The sequence below is a fragment of the Phacochoerus africanus genome, chromosome 2 (assembly GCF_016906955.1).
Source record: "Phacochoerus africanus isolate WHEZ1 chromosome 2, ROS_Pafr_v1, whole genome shotgun sequence".
Taxonomy (NCBI): Eukaryota; Metazoa; Chordata; class Mammalia; order Artiodactyla; family Suidae; genus Phacochoerus; species Phacochoerus africanus.
Window position 1 is genome coordinate 63,736,098 of NC_062545.1, and position 15,170 is coordinate 63,751,267.

Sequence of the window (15,170 nt, forward strand, 5' to 3'; positions counted from 1 at the left end):
CTATGCTAAGTAATGGAGTTTGGGCTTTATTTTATAGTCAAAGAGCTATTGGAGGTTTTTCTGTAGGGAAGGGAGATGATCTCATGAATATGAGAAAGATATTTCTTGAGCATTGTGGAGGATGTTCTGGAACTACCAGGGAAATTGAGCTTATTTAGAGAACAGAAGTCACATAGCACAAATGTGCTTGGTTCCACTCAATAGAATGAGAAATTTTTAATAATATCTTCAGTTCAAGATAAGCCACTATGGTCTGTCAGAGATAAAATGAGGATCTAAACAAAGATTCAAGGCACGCTTCTGATAAATACATGTAAGGGCAGAGATGGAAGAGAGAATGATTGAAACAACTGCCTTGGCAGAAGAGGTGGATTGTATACCACATGCTGTGGATGGTTTCTATACCTCCTTAGAGAGCATAGAGCTCTATATATGCCTTGTTCAATGAGGTTTCCCGAATGAATCTTGACTAGCGTCGGCCCCACCTACCCTCAGCGCAACAATTCAAATTAGAATCCTAAACGGGAAAAATCAGCACAGGTATATCCATTTAGGTATAGTTCAAATTAAGATTCCTCATCCACTTTCCGACTTCATCCAAGTTCGAAATATCAATCACACAAGTTTCAAAGACTTCAACATTTTCAACTAACATTGCCCAAGGGCATTTTAATATTCCTCATGCCATTTAGATTTAAGTTCTTTCCTAAAGAAAAGCAGAAACAAATCTACTTTACAGAGTCAATGAAAGAGCTGAACAGGCTGTAGAACTGTCACACAGCACTTTTAGATGAACAGAGATGTATCTCTATAGGCTGAATGAAGCTACTTTGGATAGATGAAAATTCAGGCAGACAACCCAGCCAACTTTGAATTAAAGAACAGTTCACTTTTAGATATGTGCAAAAGTAGTGGTTGTGGCATTATTTTCACCTATTTAGTGAAACTTACAGATCATGTATATCCTCTTATTAAGACACATAATCAATGTGATGATTTTATATAGTATTACCTGCCTCCATGGGGAACAAGAAGCTCTAATTAAATCACTGTAACAACTTATATTTGGTATTTAGAATAAAGGATATATGAGAATTCAACTCCCTTAAGTAAATAAAATTCCTCAAGACCATACCGACATGGAAACGTTATTGGAAACCAGAAGGCCCAGTTATAGCCTAGTACATTTCAACCAAACCACAAGAAGTAAAGCCCTCTTACTTTAGAAACTTGTAATCTCTGGCAGGAAAGTAATAAAATATTAATAAGTTGTTTCTTATTTGCACTATTCTCATGCACAAAGCTTGTGCATATTGGAACCATGTCTTGGCTTTGCACACTTCCGTGGTAACTGAGTATTGAAAGAGAAAGAGAGAGAGAGAATTTTGGATCCTTCTCCCTTATTTTGCATCTAAAATGGTCACCTTTGAATCAACCCACAATTATCCCCATATCTTTTCTGTTTGATCAATAAATTCTATGACTACCATCAGCACGCAGAAATAATCTCTGGGTACTGCTACATCTCTCTGGATTACCTCTTTGTTGACAAACATAAGGAAGGAATGGTTTAATATATACTACTTCTTGATTTTCATCCACTCATTTTTAAACCTTAAAAAATAAAACATTACCTATACAGAAAAGAATATTTTAATATATGCAAAGTATAAAAAAATAATTTGGCTTAAGAAATCAAATATTTTGGAAAACCCCATATGGAAAACCCCTACAACTTCCCAATCCTTATCTAATTCTAAAAGTTAGATAATCTTAAATCCCATCCTGATTTTTGGGTTTATCATAATCATGTTTTTTAATAGCTCTAATGACATTTATTATATTTAAAAACATGTTAACATATTTATTATAATTACCAATAATCAACTTTGACTGTTTTTGAATTTTACAAAGATGTAATCCTGGTGCATTTACTATTTTATGACTTACTTGTTTCACTTGATATTGTGACAGTTATCTATATTGAGGAGGGCACCTGTAATTCATCTATTTTTCTTGCCATATAGCAGTGTGTTATATGACCATACATCTGCTTATTTATCTAGTTTCCCTTTGGCAGAAGTTCAGAGTTTCCTGCTGTTAGGTTTACTATAAACTATGCTGTCATAAGCATTCTTTTAGGTGACCCCTACACAATTTTATAAGTCACACACCTAGGGGTGAAATTACTGAGTCATATGAAAGGTACATGTTCAACTTTACAATCTAATGAAAAATTGTTTTTCAGAGTGCTTTTATACATCCATCTTTCATTATTATTTCAGTGTGTGAATTCCATTTGCTCCTTATCCTCACCAACATTTTATGTGGTCATACTTGTTAATTTTTTCTGAACTTGTGAGTATAAATTATTTCATTACAGTTTGCTGGTCAGGTAAATTCATATTTCATTGGGTAGGTTGAGCTTTCTTTAAAATATTTATCATTTTATGGAGTTCCTGTCATGGCTCAGTGGTTAACGAATCCGACTGGGAACCATGAGGTTGCAGGTTCAATCCCTGGCCTTTCTCAGTGGTTTAAGGATCTGGTGTTGCTGTGAGCTGTGGTGTAGGTTGCAGACACAGCTTGGATCCTGCGTTGCTGTGGCTCTGGAGTAGGCCAGCAGCTACAGCTCTGATTCAACCCCTAGCCCGGGAACCTCCATATGCCACAGGAGCAGCCCTAGAAATGGATAAATAAATAAATAAATAAAATATTTATCATTTTTAAAAGTTTTTTTGCTTATATCTTTTGCCCATTTTTTCATTAGCTTATATTTATTTATTTATTTAGTTAGTTTTTTGGGGCCATAACCATGGATATGGAAGTTCCCAGGCTAGGGATCAAATCAGAGCTACAGCTGCCGGCCTGCACCACCACCACAGCAACTGTGGGATCTGAGCTGTGTCTGTGCCCTACACCACAGCTCACAGCAAAGCAGGATCCTTAACCCACTAAGCGAGACCAGGGATTAAACCCGCATCCTCATGGATCCTAGTTGGGTTTGTTAACCACTGCGCCACAAAGGGAACTCTCTATTTTTGCATCTTTTAAAAAAACTTTCCCTACTCTGACTTCATAGAAATTTACTCCTAAATTTTAAGTTTTGCTTTTCATGTTGAATGTGGAATTGTTTTGAGTATGGTGTAAGGGAGGACCCAATTAATTTTTTTGTTATGTAAATAACAAATTATTCCAGTAACATTTATTGAATAATTTTTCTTTTACTAAACTAAGTGTTTTAATATATCAGATTTCCATATAAATATAGATAATATATATGATTTCATTTTCTTTTCTATTACACTGATCTTTTGGTTTAGTCAGTTTCAATACTATATTATCTTAATTATCTTAAATTTTAATATTTCATATGACAAGCTAATCCACTCATGAAGTTTTTTTATTTATCATACTACATTTAATACAAGTACAATTTTTATTGATTTTGAACAGGGTTTTTTTTAAACATTATATTTCTAGGGTAGAGTAATTCCATGAGTTTTCTTATATTGCTCTTGTATCAAGGTACTTGTGAAACTTTCAGTGATAGTTAATGAGATTAAGCACAATCTTAGGTTTAACATCATTTGAATGTTCTATTTTGTGTAGTATTTATACAAATCTTTTGCATCTTTATTGGATTGTCTATTTTTTTCCTTATTTACTTGCAGAATTTCTGGTTCTCTATGATACTTTTGTTGGTTCTTGAGTTGCAATACCTTTCTATGACTCTGCTATCATTTTCACTCTGTCTTTTGAAAAACAGTGGTTCTTAATTTTAATGTAGTTTTAATTTATTAAATTTTCCCTATGTGGCTAGTATGTTTTCTGCCTTGCTTAAGAAATATTTCCCCATTACAAGGTAATGAAAATATTTTCCCATTTTCTGAAAGGACTAAAAGAAATAATACCTTCAAAATAGTGAGTTTTAAAGTCCATGAATATTGTATCTTTCCACATATTTATTTGAGTTTTCTTTATGTTCCTTCAAAGTTTTAAAGTCCATGAATATTGTATCTTTCCACATATTTATTTGAGTTTTCTTTATGTTCCTTCAAAGTTTTCTTACACATTCTTATTAGATTTATTACAGGGTATTTGAGGATATTTTTAATTATACTATAAATGCTATATATTTTGAAATTTCATTTTCTGTTTGTTGCTATCATATAAGAATACAATAGATTTTTATACATAGATATTTTATCCAGCAACTCTGGCAACTTACAGAATTATTTGGGTTTTCTTCACAAAATTATCCATCAACAAATTGTGAGTATTTTTCCTTTCAATTCTTATGCTTTTCTTTTTCTCAGCTTAGTCACAGTCTATGACTTTTGCTGTAACAGAATAGAAATGAGGAACATGGACATTCTTTTCCCATTTCCCATCTCAGTAAAGCTACTAACATTCAGCCTTTTTGATAACGTTTGATATATTCCTTAAATTATATTGAGAAAATTCCTTTATTCTTAGTTTGATAAGTTTTAAATCATGAATTGAAGTAAATTTTATCAAATGCCCTCTCTGCATCTGCTAAAATAATTATTTAGCTTTCTCATTTATTTAGTAAATGTGGTAAAATACAATGATTCTCTTTTCAATTTTAAATCAAAATTGTATTCCTGGGATAAACTCAACTTATAAATTTTTTCATATATCACTGGATTCAATTAGTGATTTGCTAAAACTTTTATATTTACTTGAAAATGTATTATTATGAGTTTGATCTGTACAATGTCTCTCATAATATTTTTAGGTTTTGGTATCAAAGTTTTAATGGGCTCAAAATTAAGTGGGTCATTCTTGTTTTTAATTATTTAATATTGTTTGTTAAGATTGGTATTATTTTTTTCCTAAAAGCTTGATAAAACCTACTGGTAAAGCTATGTGGGATTGTATTTTACTTTCTACATAAGCTTCTAATTTCAAATTCAATTTCATTAATAATACCAACCAGTTGAAATTTATATTTCTTCCTGTGTCAGTTTTAATTTTTTCCTTATCCTAGACATTTCTCATTTTATCTAAATTTTCAAATTCTTTGGTTAAAGTTGTTCTATGTTCATATTTATTCAGATTTATCTACATATTTATAATTTTTGTTGTTTTTCACCACTTTATCTTTGAGCTTCAATCTGAGTCCGGTGTCCTCTTGCTTGAAGAACATTGTTTGGTATTTTCTTTAAAATGTGTGTACTACTGATATATTTTGTTTCTCACTGTCTGAAAATATCTTTTTTTCATCTTCATTATCAAAAAATATTTTATCTGAGTATTGACTTCTAAATTGGCTTCTAGTTTCTTTCAGAAGTTTTAACATTCCATCATTTACTTTCCTTTTTTTTTTATGTGAGTGGTAGGTGACTTATTTTTTGTTACTCTAAAGGTAGTATTTTAACCTATTTTTAAGATGTAATTTGTCTTTGATTTTTAGTAGGTTTACCCAGAGGTTCCTAGATTGTGTTTTTAGTCTGTGGGAGGTTCATATTTTTTGCTTTGTTTTTTAAATTTATAACATGATGTATTTTGTCCATTTTAATAGACTGGCCATTATTCCTTCAATAAGACTTCTCCTTTATATACACACCAAAATACATAAAACATCTCTTTTTACATGGGAATAATAATATTTGTTGATTAAATGGAATACTGAAAAATAAACTAATTTCTTGTCTGTGATCTATCTACCTTCCAATACCTTCTATTAGTATTCCTAAATTAATTTTCACAAATCTCAGCTCAAAAACACTTGACTCATTTATTCTTAATCATCAATACTTTCATATGTGTGCATATGCAGTGTTTATGGTATATGGAAGTTCCCAGGCTAGGGATTGAACCCATGCTACAGCAGTGACCACACCAGATCCTTAATCTATTGCGCCACTAGAGAACTTCTTCAATGCTTATATATTTTATGTTGAAAAAATATATGTTCAACTCTAAGTTGAAACTTAAGCATTGGTGATCTTGCCCAGTCTACCTTTCCAAACTTGTCCTCCAAACTTATCCTTCTCATGTCCTGCAAGCCACTTCAAATATATTATTTTCTGTTTTTTATATGAGCCTCTTCTATCAAGTAAACATCTTTTCTAATTCTTTTTTTTTTTTTTTTCTTTTTAGGGCCACAGCTGCAGCATATGGAGATTCCCAGGCTAGGGGTTGAATCAGAGATACAGCTGCCAGCCTATACCATAGCCACAGCAATGCAGGATCTGAGCCACATCTGTGACCTATACCACAGCTCACAGCAACACCAGATCCTTAACCCACTGAGCGAGGCCAGGGATCGAACCCACAACCTCATGGTTCTTAGTCAGATTCATTTCCACTGCGCCACAATGGGAACTCCAACATCTTTTCTAATCCTATTGGTCAATCCCAAATGCCCTTCCCCACATCTTCAGGAAAGAATACTTAGATCTTGGGCTTCAGTTTCTAACAGGTGTAGGTTTAAATCCTGGATTCAGCATTTTTATCAGCCAAGTGATCTTGGCCTCTCTAAGCTTTGGTTTCTTCATCTGTCAAATGGGGATGAAAATAATAATAGACCCACCCTACATTGATGTTTATGAGAGATCATCTAATAAGGAACTTTACATAGTACCTGGCTCTCAGGAAACATAGGAACATTAGATCTCATTGTTAGTACAGTTAACAATTCCTCCAAGGTGGTAGAGGCTTCCCAACACCCATTCTGCTCTGTAATCTGGAGGTGAGGAACCTGCTGCTGCTGCCACTGAGACTACAGCCGCAACTGTCTCTCAGACCATAAACAAATCCCTGGACCCCCAGAAAACCTGAGTCCAGGCATTCTGAATGGGGGAAACCCCACAGTTCTACAACCGAGCCTGCCAGCATCAACAGCAGCAGGAACATGCCCTCTGCTTTTCTCCCACCTTCCAGTTTACACACTAGTTTGCAGTGAGCAGAGCCAAATTTGTATCCTGAACAGTAGCTTTAACAGGGTCCAGAAAATGTCTAGCTGCCTGACCTCCCCAAGTAGAAGTAGGATAGAGCCAAGGTTGGGAGAACCAAGCCATAATATTTACCACAGGATCAATTCAAATGCCACCTAAGTTGCTCCTGAATTTTTCCCAGCTAAAAATAATTCCCCTCTTCCTTCTCTAAACTGATGGTTTTTAATTATCACTGGCCATTTGAACCTCCTGAGAGCTAAAAAAAATACTTCTCATTCTCTATCCCCAGAAACCCTATTTTAAATGGTTTTGGCTAGGGCAGTACTTTGGAAATTTTTAAAATTCTAACATGAATTGTGTTTAGAATCATTGCTCTAAATGATCATAACCTTTCATTTTTTCATCGCTTCCAAACTTTTGTTTAGTTATTTGTAAACTGTCCTCAGTCTTCCTACTAGATTATAAACTCTCTGCAGATGGGATTTGAATCTAATCAATTTTTATATCCTTCACACCTTCTAGCAGATTACTTTGCAAATACAAAATATTTACCTGTTTATCAAATGAATGAATGAATGAATGAATGGTATGTGATGCCTTGCAAATAAAAAGCATATTAAAGATACCACGTATAGCCTCAAATCCTTGCCTCCTTCCTGCTTGACATTCTTTAACATGTATTTCTTGTGAATCTATTAATTTTGCTCAGCATAGTAAAAATATGTATATATTGCTCACAACATTAGCCTTCTAATTAATAACTCACCATATAACAGGACTTGACACAAAATTATTCCTGGTTTTAAAATAACATCTAAGAAACAGCATTCTCAGTTATGGAAGCTATGACAAACTCACATTCTTTTATGCAGAAATCTAAAATCTAAAGGGAGAAATTGAAAAAAAAAAAAACCCAATTCCATTCTCAACATTGGATTTCTGAGCTATTTACGTATCTTCATAGGTTCTTTAATATATCAATGTACCTGTAACTCAATCTTCTAAAATCTCAGTATGCAATGATAAAAATTCTGTGCTTAAATTGTTGTACAACTGCAGAATGATTCTGAAAGAAGTTTCACAAGAGTATATCTAATCTGATCCCTTTGAAAAGGTTGACAAGAATGTCCTATTGATGTTGATACTAGCATTTTGGAGTTCATGCCTAGAAAAGTCAAATGCTATCCATTTGGGTATTCGTTAATATTAAGACTTCTTGAAGTTCCTGTTGTGGCTCAGCAGAAACGAAACTAACCTCTATCCATGAGGATGTGGGTTCAATCCCTGGCCCTGCTCAGCAGGCTAAGGATCTGGCATTGCTGTGAGCTGTGGTGTAGGTCGCAGACGTGGCTTGGATCCCCCAGTGCTGTGGCTGTGGTGTAAGGTGGCAGCTGTAGCTCTGATTTGACCCCTAGCCTGGGAACTTCCATATGCTGCACCTGCAACCCTAAAAAGCAAAAAAAAAAAAAAAAAAAAAAAAATTAAATTAAACTTTAAGATTTAAAACTTTAAGATCTCTTATAGTTATACATAGTTATACATCAGCTCTGTTCAAGGATTTCAAATCTTTGAACAAAAATTCTTCAGTATCTTTGCCAAATTAATGCTCAGATGGGGGCTTCTGAGATATGAGTTACATAGTCCCCTACTCCCTTTTCCTACAAGTTTACCTGTTAGAAGATAATTAAAAACAAGCCATTTGGTCTGCTCTTGTGGACACAAGTTATTCCCTGATTATTCAAAAATATAATGTGAAGGATGGAAGAAGAGGAAAAAGTACAGAATGATGTTTAGAAGAGAATACAGTGGTAAAATGTGACCTGATTGGAAAAATTCACACTCTTGCCTCTTGCCTGTCCCCAACCCCTTTAGGACTGATTGTATTAAAAAATTCAGATAGCTTTAAAAAGTTTAAATACTTCCAACGTCTTTTTTTTTAAAATCCTGATATACTTGGGTGAAAATCTGTTGGCAATAACTCACCTTTTCCCAACTTGAGATGCGATCTGTGCCATTCTCACATTTGTCTTTTCCCCTTTCTTCCCTGCTAATCAAGATCCTTCTCCCCTTCTTAATACATCTGCAAAAGATTAACTTCCTAAAAATCTTCCTAGAAAAGTCTCCCTATGCTATATTTCCCCACTCCTTTCTATTAGTTGCTAAGAATCCTACATAGTCCTAGGGAAATATGTGTCATATTTATGGTTATTAAAACCTCTGTTTAAGAAACTATGGATGTATTCATGTATTTGTGTACCTGATGATATAGTTCATGAAAATGAAGACTAAATTTCTTTCGTATATTTTCCCCAAGAAAGAATAAGAGAGTGAATGTTCAGTTTATTCTCTTACCTCAAATTATAGTCACTATTACCAGGGTAAGAAATAAAACAATCTAGACTTCTTGAGGGCAGGGAGTTCAACTATTACTTACTAGCTATTTATTACATGTTGACCTGGACCAAATGCCTCTCTCGCTATAGGGAAAAAATTCTATAAAATGCAAAATTATATAGTTTTGAGGTATTAAATGGACTGTTCTCACCCTCTCAACTCCATGATGTTGCTTTGAAATAAAGAAGGCATAGGAAGTAATTTTCTCCTTTAAAAAAAAGAAGAAGAAAAAGGAGTTCCCGTCGTCGCGCAGTGGTTAACGAACTCGACTAGGAACCATGAGGTTGCGGGTTCGGTCCCTGCCCTTGCTCAGTGGGTTAACGATCTGGCGTTGCCGTGAGCTGTGGTGTAGGTTGCAGACGCGGCTCCGATCCTGCGTTGCTGTGGCTCTGGCGCAGGCCAGTGGCCACAGCTCCAATTCGACCCCTAGCCTGGGAACCTCCATATGCCGCCGGAGCGGCCCAAGAAATAGCAACAACAACAACAACAACAAAAAGACAAAAGACAAAAAAAAAGAAAAAGAAAATATGGAATATAGTCAATTTCATTAGAATTTTCTAAGGAGCAAGGTCTATTACGTGATTCGGATGGGAGTGGGCAAGACCACATATTCTTACATTTAGACAAGTATTTATATTTATTGTTATATATTTCTATATCAATATTCATATATTTATAAAATATTCCTTTCAGATATTTAGATTTTAGATGTTTAGGCTTCTGCTCTGATCACCACATAAGGTACAGGCATTGTAATGTTGTATTTCTAAAGTGTTGTCTGGGTAGTTTCCTCTCGTGGCGCAGTGGAAACGAATCAGACTAGGAACCATGGGGTTGCGGGTTCAAACCCTGGCCTTGTTCAGTGGGTTAAGGATCTGGCATTGCCATGATCTGTGGCGTAGGTTGCAGACGAGACTTGTATCTGGCTTTGCTGTGGCTCTGGCATAGGCAGCAGCTACAGATCCAATTAGACCCCCAGCCTGGGAACCTCCATGTGCTGCAGGTGCAGCTCTAAAAAAAAAGACAAAAGACCAAAAAAAAAAAGTGTTATTTAAAATAAATGCTAGACTTGTGGCTGCCTGATGGGAGGGGGAGGGAGTGGGAGGGATCGGGAGCTTGGACTTATCAGACACAACTTAGAATAGATATACAAGGAGATCCTGCTGAATAGCATTGAGAACTTTGTCTAGATACTCATGTTGCAACAGAACAAAGGGTGGAGGAAAAAAATGTAATTGTAATGTATACATGTAAGGATAACCTGACCCCCTTGCTGTACAGTGGGAAAATAAAAAAATTAAAATAAAATAAAATAAAATAAATGCTAGAAATTCTACAAATGTTGTGATCCCTTAGTTGTTTCTTCATTTTATAATATATTAAAAGCCGCACAAAATGGAAGTAGCCTGAGTACTCCTAAGTCCCGAGAGGCTGTGTTTCATAGTGCTATTACATGCTAAAACTAAATAAATATTAATAATGAAAATGGCATTTACATATTAAGTGATGAACATTTAAGATATATACTCTACTGTCGTAGCACTAGTAAGAGATAAACACTTGATCACTATAAATATGAATAAAACTTAGGTTTTTTTTAAAATCTTTCAAGAGAATCGGACTATTTTCCTCCTGTTTCCAAGACCTCAGTAACTCTTTTAGTGTGTTTATGTTCACTAAGAAGGGACATTACTGTGGAAAATTAAATAGGGAATTCAGTGTTCTTTGCAGATAATTTTGGCATGTTCCATTGGGAACTTCTAGTCTGAATGTGCATTTTTCCTGGGAAAAGGCACACATGTGCCAAATCCTCAGTTTTTTCTCTGATAGTGAAGATCTGCTATATAGAGAATTAATGACAATGTAAATTCAGCAAGACATTGTGCTGGAAACTTCATTATTAAAATAAAAAGTGGCAAATATATGGAAATACAGTTTGAATGTAGTAAATAAAAGCTAGTATTAACGTACTATAAAAGCATCAGAATAATTGATTTTCTGACTTTGCTCAAGTTAAAAAAACAAATTTCTGAGGAGGATAAATAGAATATATTTGTAATCCCTAATATATTTATTTTCCAAGAAAATCAGTGGTACTGTTTTTGATGATTAAAAAAACTCATGTTCAATGCCTAATTATCCTTTTTGAAATTCATGCATTTTGTTCTTTGATGGTTTTCATAAACTTACAAAATAACTAGAATTCTTATCCTGACCTTGACTTTGTGTTTCATATCAGTTTTTCATCCTGTAAGATGTTGCCATTATTATTCTTTCTGGGTACATGTTCATTTAGCCCTAAAACCAGAATTGACCTAAAGCTCTTTTCTACCACTGTCATTTTTAACCAACATCCACATCTGGGAAATGACTCAATGGCAGTCACCAAGACCTAACACTTGGACTGAATCCTCACTGCTGAGGAGGTTGTTTCGACCAACCAGGTGTGGGTCATTTAAATGGAGATACCCAAGAGGCAAACAATGAACAGGCTAAAACTAGAGATTTCAGAGTCAAAAGTACATTTGGGGAGGTTCAAGCCACAGCTGAGGAGGATGTCACAGGGAGAGGCTGTAGTACAGCAAGGCCTTAGAACTATTGAGCAGAACCCCCATTAGGTGCCCAGTAAAGAGTTGGGAGCTCAAAGAGTAGTGCAGAAAATGACATTGCACTTCATCAGTAATTTCTACTTCAGTTAGCACATATAGAGACTATTTCAATGCATATCACTTTCTCATTGAATTCTACATTGGCAAATGATGAATACAAGATTTTTTCCCCACAATCTGGCTGCTGACTTGATGCATTTCGGTTAGCAAAACACATAGAGAACTGCCACAATGGGAGAGTAGCCTTTCCTAAGTCACTCCAAGTATCACCATGACTACAGCATTTTTGCTAAATTAGGGCATTTTCATGTAAAAAATATAAACTCATTTGAGTGCTTAACTCAAGTGTATTGAGGCTTTATAATTTACCTTATCAAAAATTTTGCCTTTATATATGTGAATTTTTTTTATTTGAAGGACAAAAACCAAAATGACGACTGCTCAATTTGATTGTCAATACTGCACGGCATCACTTCTTGGGAAGAAGTATGTACTAAAGGATGACAATCCATACTGTGTTTCTTGTTATGATCGCATCTTTTCTAACTATTGTGAGGAGTGCAAAGAACCAATTGAATCAGATTCCAAGGTAGGTCTTACCTCAATTCACAGAATCACTGCAGACAAATGTTTTGGAAGGCCTCTTTTTCTTCAGTGTTGACTGTTAATACCCTATTGCTCTGCTACTAGATATAAGGTTTTTCAAAGCTACCTTCAATCAAGGTCCAGGCACTCTGCTCAATGCTGCAAACCGTAACATATGCTTTAATCCTTAGAGTGATATTAGGAGATAATTTAGAATGCTAAAGATTAAAAGAGTTATTTGCCGAAAGTCACAGAGCTAAAACATGTATTTCTAGAATGAAATACATAAATAATTGTAAGTATAAAAATTCAAGCATTTATATCATCTAACTTCAAATCAGCCTCATCTCTCCTAAAACCATAGTGCCCTGATACTTCTCACACATACAGCCCATTCTTCCCACAATGCACATTATTGTTTTGTTGGTTGTTGTTGTTGTCTTTGGGGTTTTTTTTTGTTTTTTGGGGGGGGGTGGTTTTGGGTTTTTTTTTTTTTTTGGCCTTTGCTTTGGCTAAACAGTGTTAAGATTTTGTTCAGTTGAAACTCAAAGAGTAACAGGATATTACAACCTAAAAATAAACATCATTCCATGAAAAACTTCTCTTATAATTTATAAAAGGAAAGTAGACAAAATCTGAAGAAATAGGAGAGTCCACTTACATTCCATCTGGTTTTTGTAACCAACCAAGGAAGCCCGAGGCTCTAGTTCTTAATTGCCCCAGACAATCTCCTTTTTATGGGTAATAGTATCAATAACAACATTCCCTCAAGCTACCAGTACAACCTACTGGCACCAGAGTCCCAGGAGTGTTTGGTTTTGTCTTATAAAACGACCAGTTGCATCACAAACACATTTAATTAATTTTGATTTACTGTCTCAAAGGATCTTTGTTACAAAGGCCGTCACTGGCATGAAGGATGCTTCAATTGTGCCAAATGCAATCACTCCTTGGTGGAAAAACCTTTTGCTGTCAAGGATGAGCGCCTTCTGTGCTCAGAATGCTATTCTAACGAGTGCTCCTCCAAGTGCTTCCACTGCAAGAGGACCATCATGCCAGGTAAGACCGCGAGGGAGCTTCAGTCTAGAACTGAAGCTGCAATGCTTTGAATTAAACCCAAACACAGGAAAAGAGTAGTATAATAGCCCCCTGCAATCCATGGTTTCAGGTCAGCCTCAGCCTGAAAATATTAAATGGAAAACTCCAGAAACAAACATTTCCTAAGTTTTAAATTGTGTGCTGTTCTGCAAGGTGTGATGAAATCTCTCATTTTCCCCCTCCATCCTGCCCATGATGTGAATCATCTCTTTTTCCAGAGCATCCTGCCCAGTAGTCACTTAACAACCATCTCAGTTATCAGATTGGACACTATTATCATAGTGCTTGTGTTCAAGAAACCCCTATTTTAGTTAAAAAGCAAGGAGAGTGATGGTGGCAATTCAGATATGCTGAAGAAAAGCTATAAAGTACTTCCTTTAAATGAAAAGGAAGTTCTTGACCTAACAAGGAAAGAAAATAAATCCTATGTTGAGGTTGCTAAGATCTAATGTAAGAACAAATTTTCCATCCATGAAATTGTAAAGTAGAAAAAAGAAGTTTGTGCTTTTGCTGTTGCACCTCCAACTGCAAAAATTAGGGCCATGGTGCATGACAAATGTTTAGTTAAGATGGAAAAGGTATTGAATTTGTACAACACAATATTTTGAGAGAGAGACTACATTCATGTAACTTCTATTCAGCATATTGTTATAATTGTTCTATTTTATTATTTTATTGACTAGGCTAACCTCCCGTAATGCCTAGTCTATAAACTTTAACATAGGTCATATGAATAGGAAAAAAAACATCTTATATGGGGTTCTATACAATCCCCATATAGTTTTAGGCATCAATGGGGGTCTTGGAACATACCTCCACAGATAAAGTGGGGGGACTACTATACAGGACTTTTTTTTTGAGAAAAGACATCTTTCTTGATATATCTTCATCTCATTTGGTGTACTTTAGAAATACAAAGATTATTCTGTCTTCAATTGCTAAGTTATTGCGTTCTGCATATTTTCATAAACCTAATTTTATAGCAACCTTTTGAACCAGAATCTGAGCCATGGAAAAATGCTAAAACCTATACCAATAAATAATACTAACACTGCATTAAATACCCTGTCCTAGGCAGGCCTAATAGCATCAGGAAACATAATCCATCACAGGAGAATGGAACCGATCCTCATTTTGTAGCTCAACACAGATTCGTTTGAGGGTCAGTCATCTTTATTTTCTCTTAGGGAAAACAAGGACCCATGTAAATTGTTACACCTGTAGGCAAGCACTAATTCTGTTTTGATCCTCTTCTCAATCCCTATAGACAGCAGCATGAGAACACAATTCTCTCTCATTTTCTCATTATAGATTCAAAGATTTTCTAGGAGACTCCAAGTGCACAACATCAATCTCGGGAGTTTGCGCCCTGGGCATTTCTAATATCCTTGTAATGGTTATTACAGCCCAATTTATCTAAACCATGCTTTCAGAGTCTGCATTTATAGTACTTTCCCATCTCAAAATTGTGAGACAGCACGAGTTTCCACTGAAAGAGTGATTCACCATCAGCAGGGCTGAACTCTCTTTACTTACACCTCTTTTTTTTTTTTTTTTC

General features: G+C 35.1%; 1 protein-coding gene across 1 annotated transcript in view; it reads left to right on the top strand.

Annotated features, from left to right (window-relative positions):
• FHL5 (four and a half LIM domains 5) overlaps window positions 1-15,170 on the top strand; it is a 47,202-nt gene that overhangs the window by 18,845 nt on the left and 13,187 nt on the right. Inside the window, exons 2-3 of the mRNA XM_047761318.1 lie at window positions 12,347-12,518; window positions 13,399-13,573. Of these exons, the coding sequence (XP_047617274.1) occupies window positions 12,360-12,518; window positions 13,399-13,573 (334 nt within the window). The 5' untranslated portion in view covers window positions 12,347-12,359. The remainder of the gene's footprint in view (window positions 1-12,346; window positions 12,519-13,398; window positions 13,574-15,170) is intronic.